Raw genomic sequence first — 25,404 nt, 5'->3', positions numbered from 1 at the left:
AGTTAGAAATGGCTCAGACCTGGCCATGCTCTCTGCAGAGGACAGGGTGGCTGGGACAGGCAGAAGTCTCAGGTGGGCACCTCATTTGGTTAAAGTCTCCGTGGTCACTAGTGCCCTAGTGTATGGTCGCTTTCCCCATCTCCCCCTACTGGGTTAATAATGGACCCCTGGACACAGAGTATTTGACTGGGAGCAGCTAGAAGCAAAGATGAGACCCTCACTCCGCTGACCATATCAATGATTTTCCCTCCCGTCCGCACAGCCGCAGAGGAGGGAGACAGATAATGTCACAAGAGAAGAAGGGGATGGTCACAGCCACAGTGGCTGGTCCCCCACACTTAATCGATTTGATTTGGCTGCTTGGCAGGAAGTGCTGGGCCTTTGCAGGCACCCTGGGCCTGGGTCAGACTGTTAGAATACCTGTGTGCATGCAGGGTCAGGGCGTCCCGTTCCTGTGTCCACGTGACCTCACGACACCATCTGCCCTCTCTGTTCTCGGCACAGCCTAATTCAGCCATGATGAGCTTTCCAACTAAGTGAAGGGTTGATATCTCGTAGTAGAAATGTCCAATTTCTGTCTCCTAGACCTGGTTCATTTCCTCTTTTTATTTCTATTGTAAGTCATGTTTGTCTCTTTCACACTCACATGAGATATATTTGTATGCATACACAGATACATCAAATATTTATTATTTGGAATCTGTGTATATATAATATATATACGCGTATATACACATGCATGTGTGATACATACTCATGCATGCTATTGAGTACCTACTACATACTAGACACCGTGTTGTCACATATACTAAATGAGATCATGTTCACTGTGCTAAAGGTATGTAGTGAATATTCATTAAACATTACCTATTGTGCAGCCTGGTAGGCACAGCTCCAGCTCTGGAGGGAGATGGTTTGGCCTTGATTCTGGCCGCCACCTCTCACCGGCCGTGTGACCCCAGGAAATTCCCTAGAGCTTATCTCCCTGTCCTCTCCTATAATAGCTCATATCGCTGAAGGCTGCTATAGGGCTGGGTGCCTTAATAAGACAATAAAGCTTAGAGAAGTGGCAGGTTGGGGAAAAACACATAATACTCATTAGCCGCTTTTACTATAATTGTCATCCCGTTTAATCCTCATAGTGACCATGTGAAGATAGATCTTGTTATTCTCATCTGACAAGTGAAGAAATTGAATCTTTTCCAAAAGGTGAATCATTTGTCCCAGTCATGGGGCTCATAAGCACAGAGATGGGACATGAACGCAGATAGGTCTGCCCTAAAGGAGGCTGGTAACCTCCCAGGTTCCCCATCTCTGTGCTGTCTGCATCCTTCAAAGCTGGTCTGAGACCCTCCTCTTCCCCAGGAAACCTTCCAGGATTAGACACACACACAATTGCTGTTCTTCCTAGTTGGTGCATCTGGCTTATTGTGAAGTCTCAAAAGTGGAGTGAGATTTTACCATACCTTTTCTGATCCAGTCACTTGAGGGGTCTTTCTGAGGCAATCGAGGCTCTTCTTTTACCCAGGGAAGAGTCTAAACCTCGAGACCTGGAATTTGCATTCAATTTCCTTTGGGACCTGGTCTCTGCTCGTCTTTGGCTACTCTCCGCTCTCTGGGTTTGAGTCCCAGCTGAGACAGTTACTATTTTGTGTTGTGTAACTAGGTGAATTCGTGTCTCTGGGTCTCAATTTCCCCTTTTGTAAAATGAGGGTAATAATATAGGCCCATGAGTGTCTATAACACGAGGAAGTTGTTACCCTAGAGATTTGCACACATAAGCTCTCAGTAAGTGCTGGCTGTTACTGTGGACTATAAAATAATTTTTTTCTTTTTTGGGATAGTGTCTCGCTCTATCACCCAGGCTGGAGTGCAGTGGCACAATCATGGCTTGCTGCAACCTCTGCCTCCTGGGCTCAAGTAATTCTCCCACCTCCAGAGTAGCTGCAACTACAGGCACGCACCACCATGACTGGCAAATTTTTGTGTTTTTTGTAGACACCGTGCCCAGACTTGGAATGTGTCTTATACTTCCCTGTTCTAGGTCTTGTCTGTACAGCCCTCTCTGCCTAGAGGGGGCTCTTCCATACCAAGTTCTTTTGGAAAACCCTATGGCTTCTTCAAAAACTGAATCTAATGCCATTTTCTCCCAATAGCTTTTCAGGTGCCCCTTCTCTTCTCATTTCCCCACATAGAATGATGTGGTTGTGTCCACCCTGCATGGTAGACTTATAAATGCCCTTAGATACTGCCCAATGCAGCATGCTTTACCTACAGTGTATGGGGTGGTAATACGTGTTATACAAAACACTTTCCTTTGTCAAACAGGTTTGGGAAACTCTGGGCTAACGTTGGGAAACTCATGGCTTATCAGGCATCTCCCCTGCATGAGTTCTCAGAGCCTTTGACTTGGATGCTGACATGGCTCGTGGACCTTGCAAGAGGCAGATGAGTGTGCAGCTTTTTCAAACTTTCCGTGGAGCATTTTATAGGGTTTGTGTTCTCAGGAACACCTCTGGGAAGTGCCAATCAAATCTAGTCTGTTAAATTAACAAATGGAGAAACTGAGGTCCCAAGAGATGCGTCCATGCAGCAAGTTAGTAGCCAGGCTGGGAAGCAGGACCCTGAACTCCTGTCTGGGGGTTTAGGGAACTGGGCTGGGTCTTCTCATCTGGACTCTGTGCTCTTCTCCTGCCTGCTCCTACCTCCCTAGGCTATGCTGACCACATGGGGCTCACTCACTTCCGCCGGCAATTCCAGGTGCTGGACCCTCCACTCCTGAAGAAGCTCATGTCGACCTCCGAGGGAATAGATGAAAGGAAGGTAGGTGGAGCACATGCGAGAGGGGTGAAGGCCCCAGATACGGATATGTTGGTTATTGGATATGTTCCAAGGCTGGGCACGGTGAGTGGCTCATGCCTGTAATCTCAGTGCTTTGGGATACCCAGGTGGGTGGATCGCTTGAGTCCAGAAGTTCAAGACCAGCCTGGGCAACATGACTTTGACTGAGGTCCAGTGGGCTTGTGTTCCATAAGGGATTGCCCCAGGGGGCATCTGGACCAGCTGGAATCTGAAAGCAGGACCTTGGGTGCAGTGCTGAGGGCAGCATGAGGTTTCACTCAAATCCTTGCTCTAGACCAAACCCCCACAACAATGTCATTTGGGACCCGACTCAGCCCAGAATGCCCCTTCTGACCCCTATATAAGGAACTTTAGGAAAAGAATAAGAATAGAGTCATGAGAAGAGAGCATCCCAGCTAAAAGGGACCCTAGCAAGGTGAAAAGTCATCATTTGCAAAGTGTGTTCCATTCAGCACCAGCACCCTGGGGTGGTCTATGAAAAGAGGGCTTCAGGGTCCAAAATGTTTAGGAAATATTTACATCAGGGCCCCATGTTTGAGAATTCTAATGAACATCACTCCTTAGGGCCTTTGCATGAGCTGTTTTCTCTGCCTGGAGCACTCATTCCCCGAATCTTTGCATGGCTGGTGTCATCTTGCTATTCAGATCCCAGCTCAGATACCATTCTCCATCACATCCTCTTGTTTTGATGTTTATGTAGCACTTATCTGGAATAATGTAAATCTCCCGTATGTTTTCTGGCTTCCGGCAAGAGCTCAATAATTTTTTTGTTGAGTTAATGAATGAATGAATACCCAAACCTAACTTCGTATTTTTGTCCCTGTGTGTCTTCTTTCTCCAACTACGCGGTAAACTCATGGAATCTCATCTCTACTTCCAGTGCCAAACTTTCAGTAAATGTTTCTCTTGAGAATGGCCACAGGCTTATCAATGATTAGAGAGCTTGTTAGAATTTGCAAAGCCCTATTTCATCTTCCTAACAGCCCTGCAAAAAGAAGAGCTATTACACCCCATTTACAAAAGAGAACACCACGTTTCTTAAGATGAAGTGGCACTCCCGAGGCCACATAGCCAGGCATTTGTGGGTTTGCTTCTTGGACTCAAGTTTCTCAATTCCAGGGGAGGATAGTTTAAAGAGCATAGTTCATAAAGGGAGGTAGTTCAAACCGACTTGAATTTGATTCCCAGCTGGGGCTGTGTGAATGTAAACTGGTTATGTCATCTTTCTGCCTCAGTTTCCTCATCTGTAAAGTGGGAAGGACCACAATGCAGAAAATATATAGGGGATCCACATAATTTCAGGATAAGTGCTACAAAAACTAATTAAACAAGCGGATGTGATGGAGGACGATAGCTGAGCTGGGATCTGAATAGCAAGATGAAAGAGTACTCCATGAAACTCAATGGAGTGTTCTGAGGATAGCATGTAATAGTATAGTTCATGTAGCTTACACAGGGCCTGGGACATAGTAAGGGCTCAATATACATTAACCACCATCATCAACATCAGCAGCAGCACCATCAATATCATCATCCTCTTTCAAATCCAGGGTGATGACACACAAGCTGCACAGACCATGTGTTCACAATCCTGTTGCAACTGCATGTGCCTGTGTGTGCCTGAGATCATCAGCACTGCAGTCCTCAATGAATGAGTCAGAAGACTAGATATAAACAGTCACAATTCTTAGGTGTCTTCTTGTTTTGCAGTGGGCACCAGGGCACAGGCCACTTTCAGTAGACAAGGCAATGCCTTCTGCAGGGTCCTCCTAACTCACTATAGAGGGGACATCACCCCCAGATGTCTGTGACAGAGGGCTGTCCCTTCTCTGGGTAGTGGCCCATTTTGGAAGCCATGAAATTCTGCCTGACGTAGTGCCATCAATCACTCTGTACCAGTCTTCGTTCAGGGGTTCCTTATTCTTGGTCTCTCAAAATTTGACTTCATTCAGAGGGGCTGAATGGAGCCACTGAGAGGGTCTTGGGCTCCTCTGTGGTTGAAAATGGAGCAGGAGTCAGGTGTGGGGGAGTTTTTTGTGGAGGCAAAGGGTGTAGCATATGGAAGTGTTTCTATTCTGAATGAGTCAGCAGTTCTCTGTTGTAGCCAAACCAAAACCACCTCCATACACGCTAGAGGCCTCAGAAAATGGAAAATTACAAGGAGAATGGACTTGGTTGGGAATTTTTGCTTCTTCTTATTCTTTTTTTATTTGCTCACAAATTTTATTTGCTGCAGCATAGAATTTTGGTAGCAATGAAAAGAAACACCATCCTGCCTCTTATGAAAAAACTGATAAATATTCATTTGCCAGGCCACATGATATGCCATGAATTATACATGAACACGTGCTCGGGTGGGCAAACTATCAGTTTCTGTGTGCAAAGCAGTTAAGACCTCAGGATTTAATAAGACAAGGTTGACAGCTAGAAAAGGTCAATATTGTCATTAGACACTAGACGGCAGCAGAGGGGATTCATTGTCAGGGTGTAAAATGGGTTTTGGTGAAGTCCCCTGTGGGTCTAACATGTGGGGTCTGAATGTTGGTGTTTCATGCCGAGACTGTTACCCAATGAAGTACTCTCATTTGGTGGGTACCCGATGGATATATTGTGTTCCTGAAACAAAAATAGCATATGTCTTTTATCACAGATGCATAAACTCTCATTACAAAATATCAGATATACTATGAAAAGGTTACAGAACCATGAGCTAAGACAGTATTCAAAATATAAAGCCTTCCCACTCTGGGAATCATCCTCATTTCACAGCGTAGGCAGCTGAGGCCATGACCACCCAGCCAGGTAGTAGTAGAGCAGGGATTTGAACTCAGGCTCTCAGATTCCTGACATAGGGCTTAAAAAAAATTATGGTAAAATACACATAGCATAAACGTTACCACCATAACCATTTTTAAGTGTATTGGTCAGTGGTATTAAGTACATTCATATTTTTGAGCAACAATAAGCACTATTCATCTCCATAACTTTTTCATTTTGCAAAATTGAAAGTTGGTACCCATTAAACAATAATTCCCGATTCGTCCTCCCCTCAGGCTCTGGCCATCATCATTCTACTTTCTGTCTCTATAAATCTGACTATTCTAAGTCCATCACAGAAGTAGAATCATGCCGCATATGTCCTTTCGTGACTGGTTAATTTCACTTTGCATAATGTCCTCAAGGTTCATTCATGTTGTGGCATGTGTCAGAATTTCCTTCCTGAGTCTGAAAAATATTCCATTGTGGATGTATACCTTATTTTACCTGTCCATTCGACTGTCAGTGGATGTTTGAGTTGATTGCATGTTTCCTTTTTAACTTTTAAGTTCGGGGGTTCACATGCAGGTTTGTTGTAACAAACTTGTGTCATGGGGGTTTGTTGTACAGATTATTTCATCACCCAGGTGTTAAGCCTAGTACCCATTAGCCCATTAGCTATTTTTCCTGATTCTCTCCCCCCTCCCATCCTTCCCCTCCAACAGGCTCCAGTGTGTGGTGTTCCCCTCTATGTGTCCGTTTGCTGTTAACATTTAGCTCCCATTTATGAGTGGTATTTGGTTTTCTGTTCCTGCATTAGTTTGCTAAGGATAATGGCCTGCAGCTCCATTCATGTTTCTGCAAAGGACGTCATCTCATTCTTTTTTTTTTTTTTTTTTTTTTTTTTTTTTTTTTTTTGAGATGGAGTCTTGCTCTGTTGCCCAGGCTGGAGTGCAGTGGCATGATCTCGGCTCACTGCAAGCTCTGCCTCCTGGGTTCACGCCATTCTCCTGCCTCAGCCTCCCGAGTAGCTGGGACTATAGGCTCCCGCCACCATGCCTGGCTAATTTTTTGTATTTTTAGTAGAGACGGAGATTCACCATGTTAGCCAGGATGGTCTTGATCTCCTGACCTCATGATCCACCCGCCTCGGCCTCCCAAAGTGCTGGGATTATAGGCCTGAGCCACCATGCCTGGCCCTCATTCTTTTTTTGTGACTGCATAGTATTCCATAGTGTCTGTGTACCACATTTTCTTTATCTGGTTTATCACTGATCGGCATTTAGGGTGATTCTATGTCTTCACTATTGCAAATTGTGCTGCAATGAGCATACATGTGCATGTGTCTTTATAATAGAAGGATTTCTATTCCTTTAGCTATATGCTCAGTAATGGGGTTGCTGGGTTGAATGTACAAATATCTCTTCAAGACCCTACTTTCTTTTTTTTTTTTGAACTCTTGTTTTAGGTTCGGGGAGGTACACATGCAGGTTTATTATCTAGGTAAATTTCATGTTACAAGGGTTTCGTGTACAGATAAGTTCACCAGCCAGGTGATAAGCATGGTACACAATAGGTAGTTTTTCGGTCCTCACCCTCCTCCCACTCTTTACCCTCCAGTAGGCCCTGGTGAGACCCTGCTTTCAGTTTCTTGGGGTATATACCCATAAGTGGAATAGCTGGATCATATGGTAATTCTATTTTACATTTTTTGATGAGCTGCCGTACAGTTTTTCATAGCAGCTGTACCATTTTGCATTCCCACCAATACCGCACATGGATGGCAATTTCTCCACATTCTTGCCAATGTGTTATTTTTTGTTTTTGTTTTTTTTTTTTGATAGTTGCCATGCTAATGGGTGTGAGATGGTGTCTCAATGTGGTTTTGATTTGCATTTCCCTCATGATTAGGGGTGTTGAGCATCTTTTCATGTTCACACAGGACTTGAATAGAAGCCCTCTGAGGGCAGGCAAAGTATTTAGTGCAGTTCATTACAAGACATGCCATTCATGGATATTAGCTTTAAATAATTATCATTAATTTCATCCAACTTTAACCAAGTGCCTGCTTTTAACCAGATCCTGTGCTAGGCACCAGCAACTTCCATACAGAGCTGGCTTCGGGACACCCCAGGAGATGCCACTAAAACATTTGATGTTTCCAAGGGAGGTGAGAGTGGGGCACTCAGGGAAGACATCTCAGAAGTAGGTGGTACTTGAGATGAGGTTCGTGAAACACTCTGGAGGAACTGAGTAGGAGAAAGGTTACAGGACATTCTCATGTTGGGTACAGGATTGCAAAGATCTGGAGTCACGGAGGTGCATAGATAGTTTCATGGTGCTGGAGCATAAAAGATGCCAAGTGCCAAGTAAAGGGGCTGAGGAGTTTGACAGAAGCAAATTCTGGGTTCTTGTTAGCCAAGCTAGAGAGTCTGGGCTTTATCAGGTGTTCAGTGATGCTCCTCTGAAGGGTTTCAGCAGAGGCGTGGCACAGCAGATCTGATCTTTGTGACTTGGACTGGCTTCAGCAAAATTATGAAGGAAGCGAAGTCCATGCTGCCCATTCCATGGTCCTCTCTAGGAAGCAGTGTCCTCATGCTGACCTCTGGCTATTCCAGAGTCCCCTGTCTCCTCTAGACACTTAGGCACATACTGAAGCCTCCCAAATGACCCTGTCTTCTCCCTGTAATCATCTTCAGTTCCATTCCTGTCTCCCAGGCTACCCCCTCTGGTTAGATGATGCTTTAACCTACACCAAAGCCTACATAGAGTGAATACAAGGGTGGAATCTCAGGCAGGTCAGTGAGGGTGCTCTTTCAGCTCCCCTTGGCTACGTCCCAGATTCTGTTCCCTTCCATTTTTCTGCTGCTGAAGCAGGAGTTGCCAAGTCTCTCTGATCGATGTGAGGAAACCCTTGGGCGTGCCCTCCTCCCCGCAAAATGTCTACAGTGTTGATTGATTTTAGCTGGCAAAATCTCTGTCTCTGAGGACTTGATCTGAAGAACATAATTAAGGGCTGTCAATCCATCTTCTCAAAGGCAGCCACTGTTATTCTGTCTCGCACCCTGGTAGACACTCCCAGTTTCCTGTGAATTCATCTCAAGAGTCTTCATCTGCTGGGAAGAAACCCTTATGAGCCCATGGCCAGGGAGGAAGCTGTCTGCTCTCTAGGTGCTGAATAATTATTCAGGGGCTCCCACCATCTTCGCTCCTGAAATTTATTCATCATCCCTTTCTTGTTCACCTTGCTGTCTCCCTCCAGTTTGGGTCTATTTTTTTGTTTGTTTTTTGAGACGGAGTCTCGCTCTGTTTCCCAGGCTGGAGTGCAGTGGTGCTGTCTTGGCTCACTGCAACCTCTGCCTCCTGGGTTCAAGCGATTCTCCTGCCTTAGCCTCTTGAGTAGCTGGGACTACAGGCATGCGCCACCACTCTAGGCTAATTTTAGTATTTTTGTAGAGACCTGGTTTCACCATGTTGGCCAGGCTGGTCTTGAACTCCTGACTTCAGATGATCCAACCACCTTGGTCTACCAAAGTGATGGGATTACAGGTGTGAACCACCATGCACTGCGAGCTGGGTCTATTGTTTAATTATTTTGCATGTTTTCCACTCAATTTTAATCAACCCAATTACATTGGCATGTGCATATGCATTTGGTTTTTGGATAGTTTCTGCCTTTTTCCAGGCATTTCATTTACAGGCTTGAGCATAAATAGTTAAAAAACAGACACAGTTAGCAGCCTTATGGAATGATTTGGCCACTTGTGTGAGAGGTTCAATGGTTAAAGTATGTGATTTAGTCAGACTTGAGTTCAAATTGTGTTTTCTTCCATATCTCTCTCTATGAATCCACGCCCTTGATACTTGATAGCTGTATGACCATAGGCAACATATAGTATGGCATAGCAAAGTGTCTGGTGCATTGTAGGAGCTCAACATATGGAAGCCATTGGACCATGGTGTGGGCTTCATGGGGGCAGGTGCTATATGAACGGCAGCCAAATGGTTCACAGGATGAGCATCCCATTCCATAGACACAGATTCTTCATATCAAACTGTTCATTGAGGAGTGAGTCGGGGAAGCACTTTGCAGCTATGGCTCTTCATTATTTCTGGAGTCTCTCTGCCTGTCTGGCACATACAGCCAAATGTGAGATGTCAGCCCATATGCTTTTTGGGTACACTCTTCTTGAACATTGGAGAGAAAGCTCTTTGCAAAATTCTAGGAAACAATGGAACTCTAAGTGGGGGCTGTGGGTTGGATGTGACTGAAATCAGTTAGACCCCAAAATATGGGCTCAATTTGACACAGGCTATCAGAATTTTCCTACTTAAGGTGGAGAGCTCTCAGGTTTGCTAAGAGCCATGTTTGCTGAGGTGTAATGTTGACTTACAGTGAAGATGATGACCCATCTATACTCAATGCCTGGGGTGTTCCATTGAATGAGTCTTACTAGTTGTGAATTCGAAGTGGGATAGCTTAACAGGTTAAGGATACAGATTCTGGAGTCAGGCTTTCTGAGCATATACTGTGTCTAATCTGCTCACTGGCTGTGTGACATTTGACAAGTCACTCAGCCCTTCTTTGACTTAGTTTTATTATCTTAAAATGGCATGCTAATAGTTTCTCATACTCTTGATAGGAGGATTGAGCAATTTAAGATATTGACATGGTGACTTTCATATACACAGAGTAAATAATAAATGTAATCAATTATGATTTTGTTGTAAAAATAGTAATTTTACTGTTTCTATGGATTTTAATGCCCCTTCTATACAATGAAGGCTTTAATATTTACCTTAAAAACCTCAAATAAGATAAAATATTTTTTGATTAATAGTCGTAGATATTTAATCAACTGATCATCTTTAAACTACATTTGGATAGTTTTTGATTTTCTGACTATTATGAAAAAGGATGTTGTGAACATTTGCATATCAGTCTTTGCATAGAAACATGTTTCTACTTCTTTTGGGTGCATTCTTGGAGGAGAATTGCTAGGTTATATGGTAAATTTATGTTTAACTTTTAAATATAACTTTTAAAGAAGCTGTCACGTTATTTTTCAAAGTGGCTCTACCATTGATCATCCTCACTGGCAATGTATGAGGGTTTCATTTTCTATCCTTATCAATACTTGGAATTGTTTGCCTTTTTGATTCAAGCCGTTCTGTTGTGTGCAAAGCAGCATCTCATTGTGGTTTTAATTTGCATTTTCCCTAATGATGTTGACTTTTTTTTTTTTTCCTGTCCCTAGTAGCCATTTTATCTCTTTTTTTTTGTGAAATCTCTGATTTTTTTTTTGCCCATAATTAGGCTGTTTATCTTATAGAGTTGTAGTACTTTATTTGTTCTAGACATAATTATTTATTAGATGTATCTTTGAAAATCTTTTCTTCCAGCCTGTGGCTTGTCTTTTTATTTTCATAATGATGCACAGAGATTTTTATGAAGTTCAGTTTACTAATTTTTTAAGTGACTGGTGCTTTTTTCATATCTGAGAACTCTTTACCTACCCCTCAGTTACAGAGATATTCTCCCATTTTCCACTACAAGATTTGTAGTTTTAGCTCCTCTGTGTAGACATTTGATCTATTGTGAGTTAATTTTGTGTACGGTGTAACATACATGCCTATATTCATCTTTTTGCATATGGATATTCAATTGTCCCAGTACCATTTGTTGGAAAGACTATTATCATTTCTCCCAGTGAATTGTGTTGGAACCTTTGTCAAACATTTATTGGCCATAAATAAAGAGTTTATTTTCGTAATCTAAGTTCATTTTATTGGTCTGACTGTGCTAATTAGTAGCATCTCTTTCTTTCTGCCTCTTTATTCCTTGGTCAGTGTAAATAAACTTCATCAATTTTGTCTTTTCAAAGGATAAACTTTTGAGTTCACTGATTTTTTCTCTGTTGTTTTTCTGTTTTCTTTGGTTCTATTGTCTTCTATTGATTTCCACTCTATATTACTTCCTTCCTTTCACTTGATTTTAGTTTTCTCTACCTTTCCTGGTTTCTTAACATGGAATCTTGCTCAAATTATTGATTCAAAATCCTTCTCTTTTTCCAATATACATAGTTAAAGCATACATTTTCCTCAAAGTACTACTTTGGCTGCATGACATAAAAATTTTCATTTAGTTCAAGATATTTTCTAATTCCTAGTGTGATTTCTTCTTTGGCCCATTGTTTATTAAGAAGTGTACTAATTTCTACATATTTGGAACTTTCTCACCTTTTTTCTTGTTGGTTTCTAATTTAATTCCATTTTAGTTTGAGAACATATGTTATATGATTTCAGTACTTTTAAATTTATTTTTGTTTGTTTGTTTTGTTGAGACTTGTTTTATGGCCTAATATTATATATCTAGGAGAGTGTTCAAGGTGTGCTTATAAAAATTAATTCTGGGAAAATATAGAACCTTTGCTCCAACATAGTTCATGTCTTCCTCCTACCTTAGTGATACTATTGTAATACACAGTCTACCCTCCATATGTATCTGTGGGTTCTACATCCATGAATTGAACCAACAACTGACTGAAAATATTTGGAAAAAAAAAAGGATGGTTGTGTCTGTACTGAACATATACAGACTTATTTTCTTGTCACGGTTCCCTAAACAATACAATATAATAACTATCTGTATGGCATTTTACATTCTATTAGGTATTATAAGTAATCTCAAGATAAAGTATACAGAAGGATATGAGTAGGTTATTTGTAAATACTGAGCCATTTTATGTAAAGGACTCATGCATCTGCAGATTTTGGTACCCTTTAGGCGTCCTGGAATCAATTCTCCATGGATACCGAGGGATAACTGCAGATCACTATGTATGTTAAAAAATCAACAATAAAGCTTTATGATTTTCTTTTATTTAATCTTATGTCTTTTAGGTAAGTTAAGGGAAGCAAAGAAAAAAATGAAGATTTTTACATTTTCCTATGTGTTTTTGTTTTCCCATGCTCTTTAGTCCTTAAGTATTTGAATTACGTGTGATATGATACCTTTCATCCTGAAGGACTTCCTTTAATATAAGTGAAACAGTAAGGCGGGTCTCATAGCAATAAGTTCTCTCAGCCTTTGTTTACCTGAGAAGGTCCTTACTTCACCTTCATTTTTGAAGAATAATTTTGCCAGATACGGAATTCCTGATTGACATGTATGTTTTTTCCTTTCAGCACTTCTAACGTGTAATCTCACTGCATTCTGGACTTCATTGTCTCTGAAGATAAGTCAGCCACTAATTGTTTTGATGCTTCTCTTTACACAATAAGTTATTCCTCTCTTTCTGCTTTCAAGATTTTCAATAGTTTATAATAAATCTTGGGGTGGCTTCTTTGTGTCTATTCTATTTGGAATTCAATGACCTGCTAGGATGCATAGACTTTTTTGTGGGGGGGGGGTGTCAAATTTGGGAAGTTTCTAGCCATCATTTTTCATACTTTTAAAATCTTTGTCTTTCTCCTCTTCTTCTGAGACTCCTATTATGCATCTATTGGCATGCTTGATTTGCCATACATGTCTCTGAGGCTCTGTTTATTTTTCCTCCTTCCTATTTCTCTCTGTTCTTCCAGTTGGATAGTTTCTATTGATCTGTTTTCAAGTTTGCTGACCCTTTCATCTGACATCTCAGATCTGTTGTTGAGTCCCTTTGGTGAATTTATCATTTCAGTTAATTTACTTTTCAAATGAAGAAGTTCCATTTGGATCTTTTAAAAATAATTTCTATCTTGTTATTGATATTTTTTATTTAAGGAGTCATTATTATTACACTGTCCTTTAATTCATTAAGCATTGTTTCTTTTAGTTCTTTGAACATATTTACAATAGCAGTCTCGAAGTCTTTGGCTGTTAAGTCCAAATTCTGAACCCACAAAGATACTTTCTACTGTTTCCCTTCACCCTTAGTTTGGATCATAATTTTACGTTTATTGCACATCCTGTAATTTTTGCTGAAGACTAGACATCTTAGATGATACATTATAGCAACTCTTCATTCTGATCTTTTCTTAATCATTTAGTATTATAACTTGTCTTGACTAAAATTACAGAATCTGTCTCCTCATGGTGTGGGACCACTGGTATCTCTGCCCAATTTTTAAAAATTTGTGTCTTTATTTTAAATCTGACTTCCCAGGAGTTGCTCCTGTGTCTGCATAGCTTAGAGTCAGCAAAGGTTGTTATCAAACATCTTGAATATTTGAGGCTTTTCCATTTTCCTGTTGGATCCATGTGGGGGTTGGGAAATGTATTCAGCATTCAGGCAGTTCCCAGTTGTGCATCATACATTCTGTTTGGCCCTTTCACGTAGTTTCTGCCTGTACACATGGCTTCATGTTCAAATAAATAGGGATATGTAGATAGTCAGGGCCTTTTCCAGTCTCTCTTGTTCTTGTGTTTAGCCTGGATCCAGGAATATGTGGGAACTTATCAAGCCCACTGTGGCTATCCTATTTCCTGTATCTCCTGTTAAAGTTTCTGGCTTGTTTAAGGTCCAGTGCTTGCCTCAATCAGGACAACAACCTTAGGCTTAGCTGTGCCGTCGGCCTTCCTCATTTGTTTCCTGCCAAAATTGCTACTGTTTCTGACAATGCTCCCAGGTGTGGATTTTTTCCGTGCTTTGCTCCATACAGGTGAGCCCCTTCTGGAAGCAAAGCTGCTGTTTTTCACAGCTGCCTCACCCTGGAAGAACTACTGCAGAGAGAGAGAGGTAGAGCTGGGGTGGGTGGTGAGTGGGAGAACCTGTAATCAATATTGCCACAAACTCTCACTGTTTCTACCTGAGATCCAATAGGTTTTCTTGAATAAATGCTTCTCATTTTGTTGTATCCCATTGTCCAATTTCCAGAATATTGAACTTGTGGTTGTTGGAAATTTTATCCATATTTATCATGTTTTGGGGGGAGGGGAGAGGATTTATTAAGCTTCTTCCTCCACTATTCTGGAAATATCTCCCTTACATGCTACTTATATGACGTTATTAAATCTCCACTGCATCCTTGTGGGACAGGCGTGATTACCCCATGTTGGAGAAAGCAAACTGAAGACCAGAGAGGAGGAGAGGCTTGCTCAGGGTCACACAGCTAGTGAGTGGTGGAACTGATCCCAGCGTTGGAGGGTGGAGAAAAGATCAGGAGCTGATTCCTTGGGTTCAAACCCCCTACCATCACTTCCTAAACACGTGAGCTTTGCCAAGTCATTTAATTGCACTGGGCCTTGCTTTTTTCCTCTGTAAAATGGACATGAATTAGTACCTGCTGCAGAAAGTTGGAAACAAAACAAGTTATGTGTAAAGCAGTTGGAGCAGGGCTCAGACTCAAAAACAGACTGAAAACTGTGTTTTCTTGGAGCAAAATGGCCACATTTGACTCACGAAAAAGCAGCATTTTATGCCGCAAAGGATAAGTTTCAATTACCTGGGCAATTCCAGTACATGGAAGAGGTGATTCCGTAAAGACACAGGACAAGGAGGAATTTCTTTTTTTTTTTTTTTTTTTTTTTTTATGTATATCTACTTTTATTATACTTCAGGGTTTTAGGGTACATGTGCACAATGTGCAGGTTTGTTACATATGTATCCATGTGCCATGTTGATTTCCTGCACCCATTAACTCGTCATTTAGCATTAGGTGTATCTCCTAATGCTCTCCCTCCCCCCTCCCCCCACCCCACAACAGTCCCCGGAGCGTGATGTTCCCCTTCCTGTGTCCATGAGTTCTCATTGTTCAATTCCCACCTATGAGTGAGAACATGCGGTGTTTGGTTTTTTGTCCTTGCGATAGTTTGCTGAGAATGATGTTTTCCAGTTTCATCCATGTCCCTACAAAGGACACGAACTCATCATTTTTTATGGCTGCATAGTATTCCATGGTGTATATGTGCCACATTTTCTTAATCCAGTCTATCGTTGTTGGACATTTGGGTTGGTTCCAACTCTTTGCTATTGTGAATAGTGCCGCAATAAACATACGTGTGCATGTGTCTTTATAGCAGCATGATTTATAGTCCTTTGGGTATATACCCAGTAATGGGATGGCTGGGTCAAATGGTATTTCTAGTTCTAGATCCCTGAGGAATCGCCACACTGACTTCCACAATGGTTGAACTAGTTTACAGTCCCACCAACAGTGTAAAAGTGTTCCTATTTCTCCACATCCTCTCCAGCACCTGTTGTTTCCTGATTTTTTAATGATGGCCATTCTAACTGGTGTGAGATGGTATCTCACTGTGGTTTTGATTTGCATTTCTCTGATGGCCAGTGATGAGGAGCATTTCTTCTTGTGTTTTTTGGCTGCATAAATGTCTTCTTTTGAGAAGTGTCTGTTCATGTCCTCTGCCCACTTTTTGATGGGGTTGTTTGTTTTTTTCTTGTAAATTTGTTTGAGTTCATTGTAGATTCTGGATATTAGCCCTTTGTCAGATGAGTAGGTTGCAAAAATTTTCTCCCATTGTGTAGGTTGCCTGTTCACTCTGATGATAGTTTCTTTTGCTGTGCAGAAGCTCTTTAGTTTAATGAGATCCCATTTGTCGATTTTGGCTTTTGTTGCCATTGCTTTTGGTGTTTTAGACATGAAGTCCTTGCCCACGCCTATGTCCTGAATGGTATTGCCTAGGTTTTCTTGTAGGATTTTAATGGTTTTAGGTCTAACATATAAGTCTTTAATCCATCTTGAATTAATTTTTGTATAAGGTGTAAGGAAGGGATCCAGTTGCAGCTTTCTACATATGGCTAGCCAGTTTTCCCAGCACCATTTATTAAATAGGGAATCCTTTCCCCATTTCTTGTTTTTGTCAGGTTAGGACAAGGAGGAATTTCTTAACAGTCACTCGGATCCTTCCTGTGTCTTTTTCCACCAACTGGTTGTTGGACAATGATTACGTTATGTTGAACTAAATGAAGTGATTGATATTTGACCTAAACCAATGGCAGTTTCGTATGGTTCAATCTAATTGTAATGTTAAATGTTAATGTTAAAAATAACAGCATTTAAGTGCAAAGTAATTTATAAAGTCCTTTTCATATAGTTTCAATTAATTCTCTGAATTGCTGTATGGTTCAGTCAGGGAATATTCTCACCACTTTGCAGGTGGAGAAGAGGGTCAGTTGTATATTTTAATACCCACACTTACCCACTCATGCCACTGTTTGAATCTAAGCTTTGTTACATGCAAAGTGAGATCAACAGAACAGAATATCTGTGTTAGGGCTAACGTTCTTAGCTACATAGACATCTAAAGAGTTCTCAGAAAGCCAAGAGCAGGAGAAGGAGCCTCAGTTATGGTGGGTTGAGCACATGCTTTGGCAGGGTTTGAAGCGTATCTGGAAATGGGGGCCTTCATTCATGTTTTGCAGCACTGTTCCAAGGTTTTGACCAAAACAGAGGTGACTACGAGGACGAAATAACTCCTAACATTTATTGAGTGCTTACTATATTGCCAGGTGCTGTGTAGCCCTGCACAAGCACAGCCTCAGAATTTTCTGAAACAGATGCCGTTATTGTCCCCATCTTTCTGAATGGAGTCTGAGGCTCAGAGTAAAGCACTTCCCCAAGGCCACACAGTTTATGGAGTGATAAAACCAAGATCTGAACCCAGATGGATCTAACTCTGGATCATGATTTCTTTTCCCCCCAAAACATCTGCCATAGACTTTACCTCCAAGGTACACTTAGAAAAATTTCACTGGTCATATATTTCCTTGTAAAAATCCATCCATCTTATCTTCAGTCAATTTTTTATTGTTTTTTTCTTCTAGTGTAGAGAAAAAAGGCATTATATTTTGGATATATTGGTTTTATTCATTTCTACCACCTACAGCTCCCTTGGAACATGTTTGGCTAAAATGTGATAAGTGAAACCACCGAAATTTTGGAAGAGTGTCATGGAATGTTCTTCCAGGAGGTCGGAAGATAGAGCTTCCTTCCTGATTGCAGTCTGGGACTAGACTTTTAATATGGATTTTTTTTTCTTTTATATCTTAGGAAGTTTTTTGTCGTGTCTTTGACCCATGGAATTGAAACACATTTACTAAATTACTCCAGCCTCATAATACCTTTTGCTTCCTGAGCATTGCAATTACTTTGCTGACAGTTTATTCTTAAAATAGACTTTCTGATTTTCAGTGAATGAAAGACCAATGAGGGGTGGTATGAGGGTGGGTGGGAGGGGAATTGGCAGTCACTAAGCAACCAGGCACAACCTGGGTTTATCTGAGAGTCCAAATCTCTGGCTGATTGTTTCAAAGCCTGCACCACTATTTGACAAGGGGAAGATTCCATTAAATGGCGATTGGTCCATGCTGCATCCAGAAATCTCTTTGAGTAAAATTGTTTCTCTTACATGGGGCTGCTTTTCCTCCCTATGAAATCTCTCTGGTTTGGGTGTTTATTTATTCAGTCCTCATATCTATTGGGCTCCTACTGTGTGTATAGAACAGTACTATAGGCTGGGCACAGTGGCTCACACCTGTAATCCCAGCACTTTGGGAGGCTGAGGCAGGCGGATCATGAGGTCAAGAGATGGAGACCATCCTGGCTAACATGGTGAAACCCCGTCTCTACGAAAAATACAAAAATTAGCCGGGCATGGTGGCACACGCCTGTAGTCCCAGCTACTTGGGAGGCTGGGGCAGGAGAATCCCAGCCTGGCGACAGAGCAAGACTCCATCTCAAAAAAAAAAAAAAAATTATAATAATAATAATAGTACTATAGTGCGTACAGAAAACACAGGCTGCTCTGCCATAATGTAGGTCAGGCAGGTGAGGTTATTGACCATGTCATTTATTTAGCAAATATTTGTGGGAGTGAGGCAGTCACCAGCAAGAGCAATGAGAGAAGCACAGTGGGGAGGCTGTCACAGGAGGACTTAGTGAATTACTAGGCATGCAGTACTGTTCAAGACATAGCTGTGGCCAGAAAGAACTTCATGGGAATCTGTCTCTGCCCTGTGTGCAAACTTGTAATCTTGAAAAAAAGCCCCTTCATTTAGTTTTTGTCGTGTGTGTGTATTAAAATATATATAACGTAAAAGTTAATCTTAACCATTTTAAGCATACAGTTCAGTGACAGTAAGTATATTCTCAATGTGGTGCAACTATCACAACATCCATCTGCACAACGCTCTTCCTCTTGCAAAACTGAAACGTTATACCCATTAAACAATGAGCCTTCATTTTCCCGTCTCTAACCCCTAGCCACCGTAATTCTTTATTCTGTCTCCATGAATTTGGTTACTCTAAGTACCTCATTTATAAGTGAAATCATGCAGTACTTGTCCTTTTGTGACTGACTTATTTGGCTTGGAATAATGTCCTCGAGGTTCATCCATGTTGTAGCATGTGTCAGAATTTCCTTCCTTTTTAAGGCTGAATAATATTCCATTGTATGGATAGACCACATAATGTTTATCCATTCATCCATCAATGGACATTTGGATTGTTTCCACCTTTTGGGTATTGAGTATAATGCTGCTATGAACACAAATGTATAAATATCTCTTCGAGACCCTGATTTCTTTTTTCTTTCTTTTTTTTTTTTTTTGAGATGGAGTCTTGCTCTGTCGCCCAGGCTGGAGTGCAGTGGAGCAATCTTGGCTCACTGCAAGCTCTGCCTCCCAGGTTCACGCCATTCTCCTGCCTCAGCCTCCCGAGTAGCTGGGACTACAGGCCCCTGCCACCATGCCTGGCTAATTTTTTTGTATTTTCAGTAGAGACGGGGTTTCACCGTGTTAGCCAGGATGGTCTCGATCTCCTGACCTCGTGATCCGCCCGCCTCGGCCTCCCAAAGTGCTGAGATTACAGGCGCGAGCCACCGCACCCGGCCAAGACCCTGATTTCAGTTCATTTACGTATATACACACAAGTGGGATGGCCAGATCATCTGGTAATTCTATGTTTAATTATTTGAGGAACCTCTGTACTGATTTCCCTAACAGATGCATCCTTTATTTCATTTCGTATCTTCGGTTTTCTGCTCTGTAAAATAGGAGGATGAAACAAATTGGTGTATGTGTGAAGGCAGAGTGGATGGCACACAGTAGGTGCTCAGCATCTGCACCTTCCTGTGTGAGGTGGGGCTCTGTTAGCCAAAGCTCACAGACGTGGGGTCATCCTCCGTCCTGGCGCATCAGCGATCGAGCCAGCTTGACTTTACACTTTAGGATCCTCCTACCTTCTATGCTCTCTGACTTCTCTCTTCTTTTCTCCCCAGGCGGTGGAGGAGCTCCTGGAGACCCTGGATCTGGAAAAGAACGCGGTGGCTGTGGGGCACAGCCAAGTGAGTAGAGCTGCTTTCTTACAACATTCTGCCCATCAGATCAGGGACCCAGAGATGACCTGATTCTTGTCCTACCTCAGTTGTCCATTATCTCTGTACGTCTCTCCTTTTTCCCAAACTGAAAGCAGAGCTAATGATTTTCTGCCCTGCCTGTCTTAACAAGGTCCTGAAGAGACAATGTCATAATAGGGGTTGAAATCACACTGGGAAATACCATTTCTTGGAGGCTTCACTCCTGGGGACCCTAAGTGGTTTGGAAGAATTAGCATTCTGGTCTTCAAGATGACCTTCTGAGCCTCAGAAAGAGCTGTCATAAAACCTGAGAAGAACTGCCCATCTTCACTCACAGCCTTTTAACTTCTACTTTGCAACCAGCTCTAACACAGCTATAGCCATAGCTGATGAGCAGCAGTCAGGGAAAAGAAAGAAGGGGCTTGAGAAGAAAGCCTGTGATTATTCAAGTTGACAGAAATAGCTTTTCCCAAACTGGCATTGAGCCAAAAGCTCTTCCAAATATGCTCAGATATTTAGAACAGAATTTCACACTTCCCCGATATGCTTGTATACGCTGAAATTTTCAAGGTGGGAAACATGGTATTTAGGGATTCTCAAACTATTTGACTGTGGAACCCTCAGCCTTTTGTTTGTGTGGAATACCCAGTACCATCTTCTGGAGCTAGTGTCCCATGGATTATAGTTTGGGAAGTGGGGCACGGAGATTGTAAACTCAAGGACCAAGGAGTGGGGGCAGGGGAAAGGGACACAGTTTAGAAACACAAACTAGAGGCCAGGAGTGTTGGCTCATGCCTATAATTCCAGCACTTTGGGAGGCCAAGGCGGGCAGATCACCTGAGGTCAGGAGTTCGAGACCAGCCTGGCCAACATGGTGAAACCCCCATATCTACAAAAAATATAAAAATTATCTGGGTGTGGTGGTGTTCGCCTGTAATTCCAGCTACTTGGGAGGCTGAGGCAGGAGAATCGCTTGAACCTGGGAGGTGAAGGTTGCAGTGAGCTGAGATCGTGCCATTGCACTCCAGCCTGGGCAATAGAATGATACTCTGTCTCAGAAAAAAAAAAAAAAAAAGGAAGGAAGGAGGAAGGGAGGGAGGGAAGGAAAATTGGAGAGGAACAGACCAAAAGAAAGACTACTCCACACATTTCCCCACCTAGTTACTTACTGGTTGATTAATGCCATTTAAGAAAACTTTGTCGGCCGGGCGCGGTGGCTCACACTTGTAATCCCAGCACTTTGGGAGGCCGAGGCGGGCGGATCATGAGGTCAGATCGAGACCACAGTGAAACCCCGCCTCTACTAAAAATACAAAAAAAAAAAAAAATAGCCGGGCGTGGTGGCGGGCGCCTGTAGTCCCAGCTACTCAGAGAGGCTGAGGCGGGAGAATGGCGTGAACCCGGGAGGTGGAGCTTGCAGTGAGCCGAGATTGCGCCACTGCACTCCAGCCTGGGCGACAGAGCGAGACTCTGTCTCAAAAAAAAAAAAAAAAAAAGAAAACTTTGTCAATTGCCTTCCACCTTCAGGAGCTATATGTGAGGTGCTGGGAGGGTTCTGCTCTCCAGGAGCCCACCAGGGTGGCATTATTGGCTATTTGTACTTCATGGAGCCCTCCCTATCATATGCATCCCTGAGAGCGGTCCTTTCCTCAGGGGGCTCACAGCCATCTACACTGACTACCACCCCTCAGCCCACCCTAAACACGCTAGTGTCTCCCCACTGGCCTCTTGGTCCTGCTAAGGCATATGGTGGAAGCTATTATTCTGCTGTGATCTCAAGATAATTTCTCCTGATAGGAGTTGCAGCATCCCAAGTCTTTGAAGGCTTTTTCAATAGAGAGAATAAACCTGTCAGTTACTGGACTCCCACGCAAGCCAGGTACTATGTGAGGCAACTTCACGTTCTTCTTTGCTCCTCACTCACAGTCTTCTGTGAGATATCAAGTGTGTTCCTGCTTTACAGATGAGGAAGCTGTGCCCCTGGGAAATAAGCCTCTTTTCAAGGTCTTATCTATAGCCAAAGGTTCAGACTCCACACAAACCTGCATTGGTCCAAATGCCAGGGTCTTTTCCATACACTCTGGGTCCAATTGTTTGTGAATGCAAATACAGTCATGTGTGGCTTAACAATGGGGATACATTCTGAGAAATGAGTGGTTAGACAATTTCTTCATTGTGGGAACATCACAGAGTGTACTCACACAAACACGATGGGATAGCCTACCACGCACCTGGGTTAGATGGCACAGCCTGTTGCTCCTAAGCTACAAACCTGTACAGCATGTGACTGCACTGAATACTGTAGGCAGCTGTAATACAATGGTAAGGATCTGAGTATTTAAACATAGAAAAAGTAGAGTAAGGATCTGAGTATTTAAACATAGAAAAAGTAGAGTAAAAATATGGTATTATAATGTTATGGGTTCACTGTTGTATATGCGTCTGTTGTTGACTGAAATGTCGTTACGCAGTGCATGACTGTACATAACATATCCTTTACAGATAGATCTTTATGATCCTGAATCTGGGGAACTGTTCTTCAGCTCCAGGAACTTCATCCTTCTAGACGAGCAGTTCTCAAAGTATGGGCCCTGGACCAGCAGCATCAGCATCACCCAACAGCTTGCTAGAAACACCCTAGACCTAGCAAATCAGAAACTCTGGAGGGGGGCAGGGCTGGCAGTCTGTATAACAAGCCCTCTAGGTGATTCCAATGCACTCTCAAGTCTGAGAACCACTGGTCTAGATAATGACTTAGTTATGTCATAAATATGAAAATCAGTGCCTGTGATCCTGGCAGCTCTTGCAGAAGAAGAAAGAAAACAGTCGTTACACAGAGTTTATAGTGGCAGGAGTAAGAAGTCTGTACACCTAAACATTCAGATAATAAAACATGACTATTATTGAATAATACTTGGTATTGACTGAGAAACTGTCAAGAGCAAATCAAGGTCAATGTGTCCTTTTGGAGGCCAGGCTGGGGGATACTGAGACCTTTAAGGGTAGATGCAGCATCTTATGCATTGCAGGATTGGCATGTAATAATGGAGGAGGCCATGAAGCTCAGGGGTCAAGAGAATCGGCTGACCCAGTCCACACCCAGGCTCCACCACTTCCTAACTGTGTGAATCTTGAGTGACTGGTTTAACTTCCCTGAGCCTCAGTTACCTGTAAAATGGGGCCGTTACTTTCTACCTCCCAAGATGGCTGTGGGCATCCATAAAGTGTCATTTAACAGGGGGTGGCTGTCACTACTTGCTGAATACATTTGTCAGTGAGGCAAGAGGCTTATCAAACAGGATAACATTTTAATGTTTAAAGAATTAAACTCCTCTAATCTGTAAAGTGACTAAGAGGAGAGGAGCTAATTCCTCGGCAGTACCAGATAGGGATGGAAGCTGTTGCCATATCAGATTTTTTCAAAACCTGGGCCTTCAGCATTGTTAGAGGAAAAACAGTTTGCATGGTATTGTCCCCCGTGGATTCCTTAAAGGTGGGGCTTTGGGGATGTTACACTCTGTTTGCATACGATAAGCTGCTGGACCCATGAAAAGCAAATAATTTAGATTTTTCTTTGTGATTTTTCAGCCTCTGGCGCCTTATCAAGGTTTGTGCCGAGGGCCATGGCATTTGTGGGAAAGGTGTTGATTCCACGTGCAGTCAGCCTTCTGGTCGGCAATATGCTCTTAAAAGGCAAAAACAAACAAACAAACAAACAAAAACAGAAATTGAGATAAGATTCTGCAAAGGCTTATTCCCATTCTGTGTATGGTTGTTTCCAATTATCTTTTTAATGAAAGCTTCATAATCAATAGTGGTTTTGGCAGCACCCGCCATCTATTATAATATAAGAACTGGTGCTGTCATAACTTTGATCATTGATTTTTTTTTTTTATAGGAGCTTTTGGGACTCACTAGCTTGTGAAATTAATACAGTCATTATTGAAGCAATCTGATAGGTAATGAGCCAATTGTGTCTTTATTTCAACGAGACTAATGGTCTTGGTGGCCCTGTCTGATAGGAAGTGTTCTGTAAAGCCATGGAGGGTTAGGAAACAGAGTTAGTACCAATTGGGTGTGCTAATTTTTATTTTCCCATTGAGAAAAGGCGTAGGGCAAGATGGTCAGAGATGAGTGGTCTCCATTACGAAAAATAGGTTTAGGGTAATGGAGAATCGATCGAGACCCTTTGTTCCACCTGGAATCAAATTACAATTGAACCTCTCACTTCAAGTGCTTGTGTCATAATGAATGAGAAAAGGCAGCTTCATGTTGACAGACATTGAGAATGGGTGCAGGAAATAAACCTGAAGTTCTGGGCTCAGGTCTCAGCTTTGTTGGCAACTGATTATGCAAACTTGAGTCCATTTCATAACCTGCCTGAGCCAGTAGATTCCTCATAAAGCTGTTTGGGTATTAAAAAGAGACCTAGGAGAAAGCACTTTGGAAAATGTAGGTGCCGTGCAAATGTTCGTGCTATTCAGCGATAACTGTAGTCTTGTCTGAAGTCAGATAGAGGAAAATAAATCCTGGGGTTGCCACTTGCTTGTAAAGGGTCATGGGCAAATGCCTTTTTTCTTTTGAGCCTTAGTTTTTTCCTCCATAAAATGTGAGAATCATAATAACTACCATATAGGATTAGGCATGTAAAGCATTTTACCTGCATGTCAAGTGGTTGTTTAGTCCAGTTCCAAAACACAGTAAGTGCCCCCTAAATGTTATCCATTAATTGATAATGTCATCAATGAATACAGTTATCCAGTGTCTCCAGATAACCCCCTCTGGGATTATAAACCACATGTGACAAAGAAACACACGGGACTCTTTTTAGAAATAAGCAGCGTAAGTGCATCAGAAAAATGACTCCTTCCCCTGTCACTGACTCAAATCCCACCATAAGAGCATTTTCCCTCTGCCTCTGGGAAGATGAGAAAACGACCACAGCAAACCAGAGCTACCCTTGCGCATTGGCAGGAGCAGGCCTGGCCCAGAAGCTTCAGGTTCTCACAGAAAAGCATTTAACTCAAACCTCCAGGACTCTCTGCCTTAATCTTTTGCTGACAGTCAGTCCTGGGGTCCTAGCTTCCCTCATTCCTGTTCCCTGCAGTCTACTAGAAGGTGGCTCTGTGGGGTGCCGAGGAGGCATTGATCAGAGTGCTGCAGAGGCCATCATCCATTATTGATGAGCTACGGCCTGGAAATCGTGTACCGAGAGCTGTTTTCTGCTAGATCCCTCAGCACCTCCGTGGGTGGCACCAGCCCAGCCCCATGCTCTCCAGACCAACAAGACTGCCATCCCTTCCCTCCCTTCCCCCACTGTCTCTGCCCCTCCTTATGAGGCTGGACTGAGATGTTTCTTTTTTCTTTCTTTTTTTTTTTTTTCTTGAGGCAGAGTTTTGCTCTTGTTGCCCGGGCTGGAGTGCAATGGCACTATCTCGGCTCACCACAACCTCTGCCTCCCGGGTTCAAGCAATTCTCCTGCCTCAGCT

At 42.5% G+C, this 25,404-nt stretch overlaps 1 protein-coding gene across 1 annotated transcript in view; it reads left to right on the top strand.

Annotated features, from left to right (window-relative positions):
- MYO18B (myosin XVIIIB) overlaps positions 1-25,404 on the top strand; it is a 297,959-nt gene that overhangs the window by 109,668 nt on the left and 162,887 nt on the right. The window contains exons 21-22 of the mRNA XM_063623416.1: positions 2,714-2,823; positions 19,838-19,903. Coding sequence (XP_063479486.1) covers positions 2,714-2,823; positions 19,838-19,903 — 176 coding nt within the window. The remainder of the gene's footprint in view (positions 1-2,713; positions 2,824-19,837; positions 19,904-25,404) is intronic.

This window comes from Symphalangus syndactylus, chromosome 18, assembly GCF_028878055.3.
Source record: "Symphalangus syndactylus isolate Jambi chromosome 18, NHGRI_mSymSyn1-v2.1_pri, whole genome shotgun sequence".
Lineage (NCBI taxonomy): Eukaryota > Metazoa > Chordata > Mammalia > Primates > Hylobatidae > Symphalangus > Symphalangus syndactylus.
This window is presented reverse-complemented; position numbering and strand designations above follow the sequence as displayed.